Source organism: Mesoplodon bidens, assembly GCF_964165515.1.
Source record: "Mesoplodon bidens genome assembly, chromosome: 5".
NCBI classification, from domain to species: domain Eukaryota; kingdom Metazoa; phylum Chordata; class Mammalia; order Artiodactyla; family Ziphiidae; genus Mesoplodon; species Mesoplodon bidens.
Window position 1 is genome coordinate 59,897,716 of NC_138161.1, and position 18,517 is coordinate 59,916,232.

At 35.3% G+C, this 18,517-nt stretch overlaps 1 protein-coding gene across 1 annotated transcript in view; it reads right to left on the reverse strand.

Annotated features, from left to right (window-relative positions):
* The window catches only part of CD200R1 (CD200 receptor 1), a 33,541-nt gene extending 15,699 nt beyond the window's left edge, over positions 1 to 17,842 (reverse strand). The window contains exon 1 of the mRNA XM_081235870.1: positions 17,375 to 17,842. Within this exon, the coding sequence (XP_081091996.1) occupies positions 17,375 to 17,441 (67 nt within the window). The 5' untranslated portion in view covers positions 17,442 to 17,842. The remainder of the gene's footprint in view (positions 1 to 17,374) is intronic.
* Positions 17,843 to 18,517: the final 675 nt, after the last annotated feature.

Below are 18,517 nucleotides of genomic sequence, written 5' to 3' on the forward strand. Positions count from 1 at the left end.
TATTGTTAAGTGAAAGAAGAGGGACAGATAAAAGTGTATACAGTATCACATTTTGTGATATGCAGCTAAAACAAAAATAAACAGCTTACAGAAAAATTAATAGCTTTAAATACTAATTACAAAACAAGAAATATCTAAAATCCACTTAAAGAAGCTAAAAACAAAAGAGAAAGAAGAAAATAAAAGGAAGAGCAGAAATCAACAAAACAGAAAACAAGCAAGACAAAAATTAGCAAAATCAAAAGCTGGTTCTTTGGGAGTTCCCTGGTGGTCCAGTGGTTAGGACTCGGTGCTTTCACAACCAGGGGCCGGATTCAATCCCTTGTCGGGGAACTGAGATCCTGTAAGCCGTGGCGTGACCAAAAAAAAAAAAAAAAAAAAAAGCTGGTTCTTCGAAAAGTTCTTCAATATTTATAAACCAATAACCATATTTATCAAGAAAAAAACAGAACACAAATATCAGGAGTGAAAGAAGGGACGTTAACATAGATACTACATTCATGAAAAGAATAACAAGCAAATATTAAGTACTTTATGCTAATCAAATTCAGTAACATGAAATGGACAAATTCATTGAAAGACACATCTTTCAAACCTCATTTGGGATTAAACTGATAATCTGAAGAGCCTTATACTTATTAAAGAAATTAAATTTGTTGATAAAAATCTTCCCATCAGATTGGCTACACTGACAAATTTAAGCAAACATTTAATAAAGAAGTAATATCAGTTCTACACACAAACCCCCTTCAGAAAATACACAAGGAGGGAACACTTCCCTACTCATTTTATGAGTGTAGAATAAACTGTTCACCAAAACCAGGCAAACACATTACAAATAAGAACGACGGAGCAGTAACCCTTATAAACTTTAAGACACAAAAAATTTTCACAAAGTATTATCAAATCTAGCACTTGTAATACAACATGATCATATAAGGTTTCTCTCAAGAATGCATGTTGGGGCTTCCCTGGTGGCACAGTGGTTGAGAGTCCGCCTGCCGATGCAGGGGACACGGGTTCGTGCCCCGGTTGGGGAAGATCCCACATGCCGCAGAGTGGCTAGGCCCGTGAGCCATGGTCGCTGGGCCTGCCATCCGGAGCCTATGCTCCGCAACGGGAGAGGCCACAGCAGTGAGAGGCCCGCGTACCGCAAAAAAAAAGAATGCATGTTGATTAAAAAAGAATGCATGTTGATTGAATACTCAAAAAATCAATGAAATTGACCACATTAACACAATAAGGGAGAAAAAACATCATTTCAGCAGATGTAGAAAAAGCGTTTGACAGAACTCACCACTCATTCATGATTTTTTAAACTCTTAGGAATAGAAATAAACTTCCTCAAACAGTTAAAGAGCGTCTATGAAAATCCTATAGCTAACATCCTACAAATAATGAAATATTTCCCCTCTAAAATCAAGAACAAAGCAAGAAGTTCTGCTCTTCTTTTCAATTTTGTACTACAGGTTCTAGAGATTGCAATAAAGCAAGAGGAAAAAAAGGCATATAGATCAGAAACAGAAACATAAAACTGTCTTTATTTGCAGATGACATGATTGTTAGAAATCTATAAAACAGCTCCGAGAATTAATTGAAATTAGTACAGTCATAGTATTAAAATGCTAATAATATTTTAAAACAATTATATGTTTATATACTAGCAACACATAATTAGAAAATAAAATTTTTACATCAATTCTATTTGTAGTAATGCAAAAGAAAAAACTTAGGAATAAATTTAACAAAAGATGCACAAGGCTTATACACTGAAAACTACAAAATATATTACTGAGATAAACTAAAGAATACCTATATATATGGAGATAAATACCTTGTTCTTGGATGGAAAGACTCAAGAGGTCAACTCTCCTCAAATTGGTCTACAGATTCAACACAGTCTTAATTAAAATCTAGTAGCCTTTTCTGTGAAAACTAAGAAGCTGGAATTTATGTGGGAGTGCAAACCTAGAATAGCCAAAGCAACAGTTAATAAATGAATAAGACTGGGAGACTCATATTACCTAATTTCAAGCTTTACTCTGAAGCCGCACTGATCAAGGCAGTCTGGCATTGGCTAAAGGATAGGCACATACTTCAATAGAGCAGAATAGAGGGTCCGGAAATAGACTCACACATTTGTGGTCTATTGATTATCACCAAAAATGTTAAGACAATTTAAAAGGAAAAGAAAGGTCTTTTTTACAACTGATGGTGGAACAACTAGATATCCGTATGTAAGATGAAAAAAAGAACTTTAACCACTACTTAATACCATACACAAAAAATTACCTTAAATTTGATTATTGACTTAAATGTAGAAAGCTGAGACTGTAATACTTCTAGAAGAAAACATACGAGATAATCTCTGTGACTTTGGCATATACAAAGATTTCTTATAATACAAAATAACAAACCATGAAATAAAATTTGATAAACTGGACATTATCAAAATTTAAAACTTTTGCTCTTTGAAAAAGAACATTAAGAAAATGAAAAGGGAATCCACAGATTAGGAGAAAGTATTTATAATACATGTATTTAACAAAAGACTGCTATGTAGAATATGTGAAGAACTTTTACAATTCAATAATTTTAAAAATCAATATTAAAAAACAGGAAAATTACTTGAACAGACACTTCACCAATAAGACATTCAAATTGCCAATAAATACACAAAAAGATGTCCAACATTAGTAATCGTAGAGGAAATACAGATTTAAATCACAGTGAGATAATGATTACACACCTATCAGTATGGCTAAAGTTAAAAAGACTGATAATATATATTGGCAAGAATGTGAAGCAATTGGAACTCTCACACATTATAAATGGGAATGTAAAAAAGTATAACTGCACTAGAAAATTTCTGGCAGTTTTTTTCAAAAGTCAAACACATGCCCATTTATAACCTCACCATTCCAATCCTAAGTATTTACCCAGGAGAAATAAAAACATATGTCCACACAAAGACTTGTGCATGAATGTTCATAGCAGCTTTATTCACAAATAACCAGAAGCTAGAAACAACCCAAATGCCAGTCAGCAAATAGATAGATTAATTATCCATACAATGGGATACTATTCAGCAACGAAAAGGAATACACACAACATTGATGAATCTCAAAATCATTCCCTTGAGTGAAATAAGGCAGACACAAAAGAGGACACTACACAGTACACAAAAGAGTACTACTAATGTAAAATGTTAACTAATTTATGGTGACAAACGGCAGATCAGTGGTTGCCTGAAGATACGGGAATGAAGACAAGGATGGACTATCAATATACATGGAGGAATATTTTGGGAATGATAGAAATGTTTTGTACCTTGTTTGTGATGATGATCACAGATATATACAACTGTCAAACCTCATCATAATGTACCTTTTAAATGGATGCAGTTAATTGTACATAAATTATCCCTAGATTTAATTAAAAATAATATCGAAACATCAGGTTGTAACACATAATATTAGAACATGCATCTACACAAACATAAAAGAAAATACAAATGAAAAACCTTGGCACTGAAAATAATGTTTAAAAAAAACCCTTTTCCATCTAAGTCAAAATCATCAGTAGAAGTAAGATGTTTTGTGATTTGACTACTAATGAAACCTCTTAGTCACTTTGAGTACTCACTTTGAGTTTTCTTTCCCAAATCGTCCTTGTCATTTGCCTGAGCAAGCATATACCACCCACACAATAGACACTGTATAGGCATTGACTGTGCAAACCCATACTCCAAAGGCTTCCTCCAGAGAGTGAAAAAGGCTCTCAGAAACAGCACATGGGTTTTTTTTGCTACTTAACAGTTTTTATCTATTGTAAAATCCTGTGCTCTGCTGGGCTCTACTGACTAAAAAAGTTAGAGATAGGCATTTCTGATAATTTCACCATTCTCAATAAAAACCTCTGATTCAGTAACTTGTTAACCAAAATAGAACATGGATTATGCCATACTTAAATAGTCAGTATAGTGCCTTAGATGATTATTTCTAGTGTATGAAGATGGAAGACAAAAAATTAAAGATTTTTCTGCCCTTTGATTCATTGGCAAAGTTTTGGGAGAATACAAACAAGCAGTAAGGAGTCTGATCAAATGAATTTTAAGCTAAAAGAATTCTAAAATTGAAGGAAAACTGTAGCTTAAAGTATCTGGCTATGCTCTAATAAAATTACCATATAGCTGTAAAAGAGAATAATGGAGAATATCTTTATTTTTACATTTCTTCTGATACTTCTCTCCAAAACTTGAGGCTTCTATGCTAGTATTGAACTAATTAGAAGTTATTCTTATTGCTTATTATGGTCTTTGCATCTTGTCATCTTTATTGTTATTTAACATTTTTTTAATGAACTTACTATCAACTCTTTTAAAAAAGGAACATAGAATACAAATATATTGAATATATTTCAATACACTGAAATCTGTGGGAATATTCTGATATTTTACACAAGGAAAATATTTGGTGTTTCAAGCTCTCAAACTTCAAAACTCTGCAAGTTATAATAAATACAGAACTGGACGATTTTGGATTAAGCAATGGCAGGAAAATATGAGGGATATGAGTTTTGCTTCTTACTCTGCTTCTTCCCTGAATCATTATAAATAATTAAATGAATTTATTTAGTTCTCTCCTCTGCAAAACACAGACTGTCATCCTTACTTAATAAGTAAGGAATAACTAGTGAAAGGTATCCAACGAACATTACAAACTGAGGTTTTAAACCCAGTAAAAAGGAAACCATACATCTCTCCTAAAGATTCAAGTTTCATTTAAAATAAATGCAACTTTGAGACTGAGATCTTAATCACACAAAGCAAATTAAAATTACATTGCTGGAAGAACTTTATTTAGCTATACTGAGCACATAACTTTTTCTAATCACCAGTATCGTGAAGTAAATACAGTATAGAAAACTTTACTATAACTTTTTGGCTCCAGAAAGCTTAAAATATCAATCTTAACATTTTAGTTAGTATGTTTGTACTGTGTTTTATAAAACTGCATATTGTGGATATAGGTTAGACATAAAAGTATTATTTCCCAACAGTTTTTAGAGTTATGAATGGATTCAAGCAAGAAGAGACATTGAATTGTTTTCTTTAGAGGTACTGAAAATAAGATGAATTGTCATCCAAATAGTCTAATTCTATTTCTGCTTCTAATGCAATGATTTTCATGTTGGGAACGAGTGGAAGTCCATGATAATTGGCCAGAAAATCCATAAACTTTGTAACTTTGGGGGAAGGGATCCTAATTTACAATTTTTTTTTCTGATATATAATTTAAAAGTACTCCCACCCCTGTAAGAATAATTGAAAGCATAGCCAATTTTCCCCAAAATTTTATTTTCTAGATAGCAAACAGGAATGGTTGGAATAACAGACTCATGTGATCTTTTTCTCTACTAAAGCTACCTGAAAAGTAATGCACGAATTTTACTAGAAATTTTGGAAGAAAAGAAATAGGTTTTTTTCTGCCTTTTTTCACTAGTTTTCATTGAGATGGTATCTTAGTGACCACCTATCACATATATAAGAGCTTTTGGACTGGTGGAGGGAAGCTGGAAGCTGCATTAATAATATTTATTTATTCAATTACAATAGCTAGGCACTCAATAAATGCCCATTTATCATGGAGCTTTCAATCTAATGGGGACAATACACATTAACCAAATAATCAAATAGTTATGTGAAATTGCATTAGTAATAAATGAAAAGTACATAAAATGTATCTTGAGTAACTTATCCTAGTACTGAGGCATGGTAGGCACCCTCTAAGATGGCGCCTACTGTTCCCCCTTCTTGGTACTTGGGTCTTTGTAAAATCCCCTTCTCTTGAGTGTGGGCTGGATTTACTATAACTCACTTCTAACAAACAGAATACAGCAGAAGTGATAGAATGTCACTGCCAAGATTAAGTTATAAAAAGACTGTGGCTTCTGTCCTGGTGTTTTCTCTCTCACTCACTCTTGGCTCACTGTGAGAATATAAATATTTGTTAGGGGTAATTTATTATGCAGCAATAGGTGATTAATACATGGCCTAATGAACAAGAACCTGCTAATAAGAAAGAGAATGAGAGGAGAACATTCCAAATAAAAGTACTTTTATGTGCAGAGAACATGTATCTGGAGGGAATATACTAGGATCTGAAGAAAGACCAAGGCTAAAAAAAGATAGTTTCAGCTTTTGCTATAAATCTAGTCTCCCATAATGATTTCAGGATTTTTTCCCTGAGACAAATGTAGTTTCCTACAGAAAGAGAAGAGAAAAAAAAAAATAAATGTTTGCCATTTTGGCAATATAAAATGGAACATGCCTTTTAAAATTAAAACTATCTCCTTCATCTGTCTCATAGCTTAATATTTCAATTAACATGATCCTTGCCTCCAAAAAGGAAAGAAACTGAAATGCAAAATAAGAAAATTTTTATGTTAAATCATAATTGTTATTTCTGCACCAGAATTTTTCCAGGGGAAAAAAACTATTTTGCAAACATTTGAAATTTTATGATAAAAATTATTTATATTAATGAACAGCAGCTACAAACTTAAATATAGTTAAATCTCAAACATAATATTGAGTAAATAAATGTAGTTATAAAATAATATACATAGTATGATTCCATTTATGCACAATACCAAAAAAAAGGCAAAATAAATTATTTTGTCAGGGACTACATCATATGTACATGGTAAAATGTAAAAAAAAACAGGGAATGATTATACACCAAAGAGAATGATTATCCCAAAAGATAATGGCTACCTTTAGAGCAAAGTTTGGGAGCTATAATTGAGGAAGAATTGGCAACAGTCTATGTCTTAATTTACATAGATATTCACTGTATAATTGTTCTTTAAAATGCACATATATCATACTCTGCAATATATATTATATATGTCACTATACAAGAAAATTAAAATAAGTACGAAGAAACACAAGAATACTTACTTTTTTTAACATAATAATATCAACAATTGATCCTGGTATCACAACATATATTTCGTGGTCTTACACTTTATGAAAGTGATTTACGTTTTAAAATACATTAATTTAGTAGCAGACAACACCTAATTAGGTGTTCAGTAAACAAAATATTGGGTAAAAACCAAAAGTTTTAGCAGAGACAAAAATAGAAAAAAAACACCAAAATTAGAGTAAGAAAATCAACTAACATTTTGGCTCTTCCATTTATTACCTCTGTAATCTTGCACAGATTACTCTCTGAACCTCAGATGCTTTATCTACACATATGGGAATTTAGTATCTGATAACAGTGGTCATTTAAATTTGTAAGGGGAAGGATGATTATTTATATCACTGATAAATGATACTAGGAGAACTAATTAGCCATTTGGAAAAGAAATATGGATAGGATACAATGCTAATAAAAACCATATTTCTGGGAATAATTTTTGTGTGTGTGACTATAGTCACAAAGTCTCCATCATTTTATTAGGACACAGTATTAATGAAAGCCATATTGTTGGGCTAATTTTTTTGAGGCAGTTACCATCACATAGTCCAAAACTAGTTAATGAAGACAGATTTGTTCCCTAGCTCATAGAAGATATTGTACAAATGTGTATCAGTGATCACAAGGGTCAGTGCGTTCAGTGGACAGATCATGAATATATATGCATATCAAATATACAAAGATACAGACATACCTCCTTTTCCTGTGCTTCACTTTACTAAGTTTTTTACAAATTGATGTTTTGTGGCAACCCTGTGTTGTCAGATGATGGTTAACATTTTTTAGTAATAACGTTTTTAAATTAAGGTATGTACATTGTTTTTTAGACATAATGCTATTGAACACTTAATAGACTACAGTATAGTGTAGACATAGCTTTTATATGCACTGGGAAACCAAAAAGTTTGTATGACTCACTTTATTGCAATATTCACTTTATTGTGGTGGTCTGGAACTGAACCCACAATATCTCCAAGGTATGCCTTATGTTATAAGATATTAATTCCAGCATAGTTTTTAATTCCAAGAAAAAAAAAAAACTAGAAACAACCAAAAAGTCTATCTGTAGGGGCCAATTAAATAAGTTATAAAATAATATCTATGAAAGTGCTTTGGAAACTGCAAAATAATTATTGATGCGATTTTTTTTAATGTTTGTAAAATTCAGACACAGTATTAAGTGTTTTATATACATCATTTTGCTTAATCCTCACAGCAACCCCAGACACTATCTCAGGTTTTTTGGGTAAAATCTCCCAATTTAAAAATATTGGCAACAAATTCAAATTTTTAAAAATAGTACATGAACCAGTCAAAAGTCTCTTCAAGCCAGATCCAGCCCATGGGCTGCCAAATTGCTGTCTCTGTTGTGGAAATTAGAGAAGAGGCCACAACCAGAGTCTTGAAAACATTTAAAATTAGGGATCTGTTGGAGGAAGTGAAGTTAGCAGAAATGATGAGGAAAAGTAGAAAGTAAATGCAGTGTCTTGCAGCCAGGGAAAGAGATTTCAAGACAGAAATAATCAAGGTCAAATCATGTATGAAAAGTCTTAAAGTAAGGACTAAGAGGCTTTATGGTTTGCTAACAAGGTCATCAGAGACATTTAGGAGCTGTAAGAAAGTAGTGTTATAGTACAGAGGGATGGGTAGAACAGATTGCAAGGAACCAAGCAGAAGCAATTGTCAACAAATGTAGACTTGCTCTTTCAAGAAGTTTGACCTTGAAGGTATGGGAGATATGGGAGAATGGGACAGTGGCTTTATCCTTTCATGTCAAACCTGAAAGAGAGATATGGGGCAATATCTGGAACTATGAGGACTGAGAGGGTATTTAAGAAGAGAGGAGAACATAGCATATTTGTAGACAGAAAGAGGGAGCACTAGAAGTTACAAGAATGAAGGAGGCTAACTGGTAAAGCAGGATCCTAAAGGTAGCGGGAGGAGATGAGACAAACGCAAAGTGGAGGCTTGCTTTTGAAGACTGACACTTGGTTTCTGAAAGAGAAGCATAAAGGGCAAGAGTGGTTACAGAGGCAAGAGACATTTTGAGGAAGTTTAGGTTGACAAACGTTTTCTGAGTATACGTACTCAGCTTCAGGTAGCTGTGCAGAGTTCTGGGGATGGTAGAATGAATAAGGCAAGGCTTTGGCCCTCAGAAACCTTATCATTTGGGGAAGTTAAAGTCCACATTGGATGATGGGTAAATCTGAAGGTGAGCAGAATCTGATCCATAGCAGCCTGTAGATCTGGGACAACAGGGATAGTTTGGGTAATGAAGAAAGACCTAAAACAGTGTTCTTAATCCTAGCTCCCATCAGAATAACCTGCAAAGATTTGTGAAAGTCCAGATGCCCTAAAAGGTCTGATTAAGTAGGCTTAAGATACCACCACTGTATCTTTAATATTTTAGGCCCTGCAGGTGACTCTGTCTGGCAACTAGCTTAAAATTACTGGCTTAGAACAACCTCTGGGTAACATGTAGGAGAGAGCCAATAAAAGGCAGATAGAATGATATTTTGGAGAATAAAAACAACTATAATAATAATCTAATAATCTAATAATTTTGAATCTACCACTATTTACTACTTGAACATTTTTTCAAAAATTGTCAATACCACAAAAATAAATCCTATAACCAGATACTCCCATATGACGTAATAGATAAATTGTAGGGAAAGATGGCATAGTATTTCATGGTAAAGTAACAAAATGGCAAGGGCAAAGAAAAGAAATCACTAAACAATTTAAAACTGCATATGCGAACACCCTGTTTGGGAAAATATCTTTACCAAATCACTGACTGTTCTCCAATGATACAGTTTGAACACACTCAGGCTCCCCCTATGTTGACAGAAAATTAACATAGAATTAGCCGTCTAAGCCCACAGTCTCAATTTCCCCCCCACCCACTGCATCCTCTATGTCAGCAATTTGTGGTTCTTATACCCTTCCACTCAAACCACAATTTTGAAGGTTACCAGGCCCTTTACAGTCAAACTTTAGACCTTTCTTCAGTGCTTATGTTCCTGAGTTGCTTGGTGTACTTTGATCCTATTATTTTCCTCTCCCTCTAAAACCCCTTCCTTCACCTCTACCACTACCCTGTGCTTCTCTCTATCTGTCTCCTCATTTGCAAGCCTGCCTGTCTCCTTAGGCACCTTAATAAAGGTATTGCCCCAAGTCTCGCCTGCTCCTCTCTCCCTTTACACCTCTCACCATCCTTTCCCACCTCCAGAATTTGAATTGGGCCTCGACACAGTTGCTTTCTCCTTGTTTTACCACTTCAGTCACAGTTTAGCTCCCTCTGCCCTCATACAGGCTGTTTGACTCTCTGGAATGTTCATCCCCTCAACCCTCCTTGCCTAGCTATTTTCTGCTCATCTTCATCTTAAACCTCACTTCCACAGAGCAGTCTTCCCTGACCCTCAGATCAGACTTACCAATTACACATTTCCATGCCACCTTATACTTCTCTTTACACATTTCGTATTGTTTAATTATTTGTGATGATTTAGTTAATATCTACGTTTCTTACCAGATTCTAAGGTTCATGAGAGCAGGATCAATGTCTGTCTTATTCAAGTATCTGCAGCATGAAGCATAGTGTCTGACACATGGCAGACACCCACTTACTTATTGACTGACAGAAAAACTAGCCCGCATGCTAGCCTTGACTTATTTTTCCTAAACAAAAATCTCAACCCTTAAGCTGCTATTTCTCTTCACTTGAATGCTTGCTGTTACTTCAAGTACATCACATCTAAAAAACCATAGATTCTCCCACATATACTTGCCACATCCATTTTCCCCTCTATTTTTGGTGCTATGGAGGACTTCCAAGCTCAGCTCATCGACTAAAAAGTTGGGTAATGTCTTTAGTAATTCCTTAAACATTTCTGGGCTTTATTTGTCCATGTATAAAATGAAAGAATTTAATTTGAAGGTTTCTAAAATCCTTCCTGTCTGAAAACTCAATACTTCTCAATAGTGTCATGCATCTCCTTTATTTCACAAATGAGGAAATTACTGTTTAAAGGGGGGGCAAGTATTTCTTAAAGATGACATAGCTAGTGGTTAGAATTATATCTCATGACGGATCTTTAAGTCCAATACAGAGATATATAAGAATCTAGAAAACGAGGGAAAGGGGACTGAGATTTTCTTGAGAAAAATGAAAAACACCAATATAGTCAAGGCATGGATGAAATTTAGAAAACAAAAAGGCATTTAATAATATAATACATTCAATCTAAATGTCCAAGATAATACAACCAACCAAATCAATATCACTTGGTAAAAACACAATGATATTAAAAAGACATAGATTTGAAGAAACTTCTACTTTGTTTATGGACAAGTAAGCTTCCACACATAACAACCACAAATTCTGGACAAAATAGAAAAACAACTATTTAAAGCCACTGGCAAGTAGAAAAAGCAAGAAGATTCTTGAGAGGTATCAATCCTTGAAAGAAAAAAAGTTTCCCATATTTACCACTTCTAGTCCCAGAAAAGGCTGCAGTTGGCATGACACTGGACAGCTAAAACTCTAGTAGAAAACCCACAGTTCTCTGAAGAACAAGAAGATAAATTTCAGGGCAACCTTGGTCTCTTGAAATTGAGAGAGGCAGAGAGCTAGAGTTCTAAATTCTGTGTATAAACTGTACCCACCTCTCTGTCTGACCCCAAGCCCCACATGGCAGGGCACACTTGAAGCCAACTAGCTAAAGGTAAAAGCACCGAGATTTAAAATACTGTCCAAGAGATGGGACTTCCCTGGTGGCCCAGTGGGTAGGGCTCTGTGCTCCAATGCAGGGGGCCCAGGTTCAATCCCTGGTCGGGGAACTAAATCCTGCATGCATGCCGCAACTAAGATTTCGCATGCTGCAGCTAAAAGTTGCATGCTGCAACTAAGAAGTCCACGTGCCACAACAAACATCCCGTGTGCCACAACTAAGACCTGGCACAGCCTAAATAAATAAATAAATAAATTTAAAAAAATAATGAAATAAATTAATGTCTGAGAGAGTTTTTAGTTTGAGTTCCACCAAGGTAAATGTTTTCTGGGGGGAAAAAATCAACAAAGTAATATAACAGAATATAGCCTCTAAGACTTAATATTCACAATCTAAACAAAATTACTCACCCTACAGAGAACCAGGGAAATGTGGCCCATTCTTAGAAGAAAAAAAAAAACATTAAAGGGAAATCAACCTCAAATTGACACAGATACTGCAATTATCAGAAAAGGACCATAAAGTAAATATTAAACTATGCACAGTGATATAAAAGAAAATAGACTCACAATGAATGAAAAAACAAAAAATCTCAACAGAATGAAAAGAGACAAGTTACGAAATAAATGGAAATTCTAAAATTGAAAAATACAATATCTGAAATAAAATATTCAGTGGATGGCCTTAAGAGAAGTGAGAGAGGAAATTGTTAGCAAAGTTAAAAATATATCAATAGAAGTTATCCAATCTGAAGAGCAGAGAGAAAAAAAAAAACTGAAAAAAACAACCTACAATAGCTATAGGGACCTGCAATGAAGTAGCATAGAAAGTTGATAGATAAAATATTTGAAGAAAATAGTGATTAAAAATTTCCCTAAATTTTCTGAAAAGCATAAATTTACAGATTCAAGAATCTCAGTAATCCTCAAGCAGGATAAATATGAAAATAACTATACATAGACACATTATATGTGGTGAAACTGACAATAAGGAGAAAATCTTTAAAGCGGCCAGAAAAAAAATGACTCCTTATAGTCAGAGGAACAATGTTTTGAGTCTGCCAACTTCTCATCAGAAATGGTGAAACAACATTTTTAAAGTGCTGAAAGAAAAAAAAAGTCAGCCAGACTTCTACACCCAGCAAAAATATGCAAGAATAAATATGCAAGAATGAAGCATATTCAGATAAAAGGAAACTAAGAGAACTCCTCACCAGCAGAACTTTACTACTAGTGATGATAATAGAAATTATTTAGGTTGAAGGGAAATAACACCAGACAGAAACTCAGAAATTCAGGAAGGAATGAAGAGCCCTGGAAATGGCAGCTATGATGGAGATAGTATGTGTACGCGGAATCCTATTCGAGGAATGAGTTTCTGCTCCTGCTGCTAGGAGCACTGTCAGCAGACAGCCTTCAGTTCTCAGCATCTTCGGAGATCAACTCAGTTATCTCACACACAGACTTTTCCCAGGGCAGTCCACATCCGTTGACTAATTTGGAGGTATAAAGCTCCAGCCATTTTGTTTCAAAGCAGAGTCTCTCTGGAGCCACTCTAACTCTAGAGACCCCCATGAGGGGTCAGATGAGGGTCATGGTTAAGATTGCTGGTGGACTTCTCCCTCTGCTCCCTTGTCCTACTTTCCAGCTGTTTCTTCCAAGGGTCCTCACTAATAAATATTCTCTGCTCAAAACTCAACTTTTAAAGTTTATAACTATAAAAAAAAGTAATGGTTTGATTCTTAGGAGCAATTAGCATCACACAGTCCAAAGTCATTTCATAACCACAGATCTGCTCCCTAATCCCATTTAGGAATTATCAAATGTGTATTGATGACAACAAGGGGGAAGAGGCAAAAGTATATATTAAAAGTTACTACATTTTGGGCTTCCCTGGTGGTGCAGTGGCTGAGAGTCCGCCTGCCGATGCAGGGGACATGGGTTCGTGCCCCAGTCCGGGAAGATCCCACATGCTGCGGAGCGGCTGGGCCTGTGAGCCATGGCCGCTGAGCCTGCGCATCTGGAGCCTGTGCTCCACAACGGGAGAGGCCACAACAGTGAGAGGCCCGCATACCACAAAAAAAAAAAGAAAAAGTTACTACATTTTAATCACTGTACAGATTGATTTTTCAGATACAACACAACATAAAACCAAATGAAAACTGAATTATGTTATTAACTAGCACCATTAACTGAAATACTCATGACTTTATTGGGAGGGAATTTATCTACCGTGGAACTCTCATTTGTTCCCATTTCCTTATTTCTATCCTCAACCTATTAGCGTCCTTATATCCAGCTTCTCATCTTACTCTGCAATTTCAGAAGAGTTTCTGTCCTCTTATTTAAAGTGAAGCATTCCATTTATATGGCAGATTGTCTCCCTTCCCATCTCTTCTCAGATCTTACTCTCTGTTATAGAGAGGAAGAAATAATTATCACTCCTAGGATCCAAATCCAAAAATCTCTAGAGTTTATTCTATTATTTTTATCTCTTCATGTGTACTCTCTTTGTGGGATCCTCCATCCACAAATTCTGGATGTGCTATACTTCCAAGTACTCATAAGGATTTTCATCCTATGTGTTTGCCCTCTCTGTACTGAATTTAACATCTTCCCCTGCAAAGAAACTTCCCTTCTCAGCTGCCAGTGTCTCTCAGTAATATCATGGGCCTTCCTAAAATGTAAACTCAAGGGTAGGAGCTCTTGCCCCTGCTTCAAAATAAAGCTTTACCAAGTGCCACTCCCACTCAGTGAGCTACCGATGCCACATTTTTCTCCAAAATATTTTTTTATTATATTATTTTCCTGACTAGTGTACGGTATCCAAGTTTCTTTGTTTAGAGATCAAGGACCCCTGAAATTCAGCCTTATTTCCTGCAATCATATAACAAACAATCTCTGATCCATCAAGCTAAGAGTTTTTTTCTCCCTGAACAACCTTGCCTTTGATCATGCTACACGTCTCCTCCTCCCACTTTCTATCTCTGCCTTTCTGCATCTATCCAAACCTATCACTCAAGACCCATCTCTTCCATAAAGTCTTCAATAAGTCCAACCCACCATAATTTCTCCTATCTTTGGATTTTTACTAGATTCATACACAATTTCGAGACTGACTGATTGAAAATGTTCTCCGCTTGTTTCATCTTAGCTTGATCTCTCTAATTTAGATTGCTAACAATTTTTAGGCCCTATTCCCCCCCACACACACACATACACACACACACACACACACTTTATATACAAGACTCTATATAAAGACTTTTGGTTCATTTATTAATTGTTTAAGCATGGATGTTTAGAGGAAACCACACCTAAAAATTACTATAATGTGTAAATTCACAGCTATCACAAATTAGAAAAGGAAGAGAAGACAGATTAATGAGGACAAGCACCTTCTTTTTCTCAATTGCTTTTAATCTCTTTTTCGTTTTTTTGCAAACCTGCTGAAGCTACCTGACAGCCCTGCCATGATTTTTATCTCCTCTTCTTGTTACTGCCTGCCCCCTACTGGGAGATAATAACAAATGGTCAAAATTAGCCCAAAGAAGAAAAAAGGTGGAGGATTCCTTTTCAGTAACTCATAATCTCAATATCTGTGAGATTATATATCTTTATAAAAGATAGAATCTTTTATAAAAGATTTTGATGGGGATGTCAAAATATAATTTGAACACAAGAAAAAAATCTAGAAGACGATAGAATAAAATAAAAAAGAAGTGGTGTGGGGTAAAGGGAGTTTGAGGGAAGGGGACCAGACACAGGGTTCGAGAGCTTTACTATGCAGTGGATGATTAGCATTGTTTTTATTTTTCCCTCTCAGGTATTTTCTTAATAAATCTTGTCTATCAACTTTGTCTATCAACTACCACACTGCTTGAATTTATAATCAAATAAGTAAAAAAAAAAGTCAGTGGATTTTTTAAAATAGTATGTTGTTTACAGTGAAGTCATTAGCTCTCCTCCTTTGTGAGTTTGTCTTGTATAATAAAGTGAGTTATTTCTGTTTGGCAGCATTAATAACAAAGAAGTATTAGTGATAAAGATATAAACTCATGCCCCAAGTGCTTTACATATCATTATTCGGAATTATTTCATGGTGAATTTATCATGCGAAATCACTGCACATAAAGTAATTTGCTTTTCCATATCTTTATCCTAAACATTCTGATAACACTATAATTATAGAAGCACAGACTTCAGAGATTTGATATTTGTAGTATCGCCTAGTTGTGGTTAGAAATAGTTTTAAAATCGAAACCTTTAAAGCATTAAATTCAAAATTATTGATTATGTTTTAATCTTGATCGTTTTTCTTTTACCCAAAAGTCATAGTGCAACTTGACATAAATAGCTCATTGCCTAGCTGATATTCCCTGCCAAGTTGGGTCCTGCACAGGTTTCTTTAAAAACTTTCTACAACAAGACCTCAACTATTGAAAGATTCAGATCAATTGATTTTTTTTTTAAGTGAGTAAATACTCCTTTCAGTTTATAACTAAGTATTGGCTTAGTGGCACTGTTAGTGAAAAGCATAATGACTAAGTATTGAGAAAAATTGCCTATTCAAATCTTTAGTGATGCTTACAGATGTATATTATTACTGGGTATGACTGTCATATACTAGTAGTGTAACCTGGGACAAATCATTTCACCTCTCTATGCCTCAGTTTCTACCTTTGTAAGATGGAGAAATGTCTTCTATGCCTGCTTCACTGGGTTGCTGTGCAGATCAGAGGAGAAAAAGTATGTGAAAATGCTCCATAGAAAAGTACAGTAATACAGTATAGTTACTTTACGTGTGCTCACCAGTAAGATTAACATGCAGAAAAACAGATGTTTTGCTGGAAGATAGACAGTATTTTAAAGTCATTTATATGAGAAAAAATACTTTTCTTCCTTCATTTACCAAACTATAAAATTTAAAACCAAATATTTCCTTGCAGCTGCTTCCATCTACTACAAGTGAAACCTGAAAAGACCCTCCCACTCCTACCAACCTTCTACCAACCCTACCAACCCGGACAGCCCCACAATAGCCCCAAGTTCTCCACAACTCCTTCAGGAAAGTAGATGTTGAAGAACATGTCTTCTAACCCAGAAACTGTCTCCGACAGCCCACACATGTTAAAGATAAATACAGACCTACATCACAGACGCACCACCAAACTTGGGAACATATTATATTTTTAAAAGTGCCTGGTCATCGAAAGTGACAAGAAAGCAATAAACTTTCCTAATTTATACTGTTAACAATATGGACATAAATAGGTTGGGATTATTATTTAAGTTTTTTAAGAGGGGGAGACGAAAATAGCGCCACTTTTTTCAGGTGACTTGAATTGCTACTAGAAATTAATTTATTCTGTCTCACTCAAAAAAGGGGGAGGGGGAATAAGGAAATGGGCAGTGGGGCAAATTATAGAGATATGTAGAGTGTAGTAGGACACAAAATAAAATAAGACAAAGAGGAAAATAAGAATAATAAAGTGAAGTAAATTTAGAAGGAAACCCCATCCCCCATATCTCAGATTGCATTTATCGTGCTCTGCTTAATAAGAAAGGCAAAGAAAGCTCAGGAAAATCTTAGACCAGGTTTCTCACCAGTCATTCTCCTGTCACCCTCCCAAAGAGAATTCAAACCCACCTGCAACTAAGAAGAGAGTCAAAATCAGTAGTAGCTGAAGATCAGAAGTTATCCAAGTGCAGGGCATTTCTGTTTTCTTATTTTCTTCCCTTCACTCAGCACTGTTCCTCTACACAGGTGTAAAAGGAGCTATGGACATGGTGAGGCTCTCTCTCGTCCACTTCTCCGTGCTGGATCCTCTTAGCCCATTAGCAGCACGGCACTTCTTTCCTCCTAGCCCTTTCCGTCAACTCTATGTGTTTCAGCCTGTTTAGTAACTTGGGACAGAAGAAACTTCTCTGGAACTTGACACGGCAATAGATTTCCTGTATGAAGCACTGAAGCAAAGACGGAGGAAGTGGATTGATTGAGTTATCTTTCAGCTCATTGGTCCTCTTCTCACTTCTGCTGTACACAGATAAACTTTACAGTAAGGCATTGAACGTGCCCAAGATAAACTGATTTGTCTAAATTTGGTTTAAAAAGCAAAACAGGATATTTTTCCATATTTGACCCATCCTGTAAATTTCCCAGTCATCATAACTTTTAGCAGTTATCTCCAGTTTGAAGAGGTGTACAGCCTCAGTAATCAAGTTTAGAATAAAAGATATTCCCTTGAAAATTCTTATGTGATTACTGTCTATAATGGGAGTCACATAAAATTCTAGAAGCATCATAAGTGTATTACTACTGTAATAAATTACCACAAACTGAATGGCTTAAAACAACACAAATTAATTATCTTACAATTCTAGAGGTCTGGAGTCCAAAATAGATCTTATAGAGCTAATATCAAGGTGTTGGCAGGGCTGTGTTCTTTCTGGACACATGGAGAGAATCTGTTTTTTGCCTTTTCCAGCTTCTAGGGGTCACTTGAATTCTGTGTCTCATGGCTGCATCATTCCCACCCCTGTTCCTTTGTTATATCTTCTCTGGTGGTAACTCCTGCCTCCCTGTTATAGAGACCTTTGTGATTATATTGGACCACCCAGGTAATCCAGGATCATATCCCCAGTTCAAAATCCTTAACTTAATCACATCCGCAAAATCTCTTTTCCTGTGTAAGGCTACACATTTACAAGGGGTTAGGACACAGACATCTTTGGGGGGAGCATAATACTGTCTATCACAATTCAGTACTTATTCCCATTCACTTTCATGTTT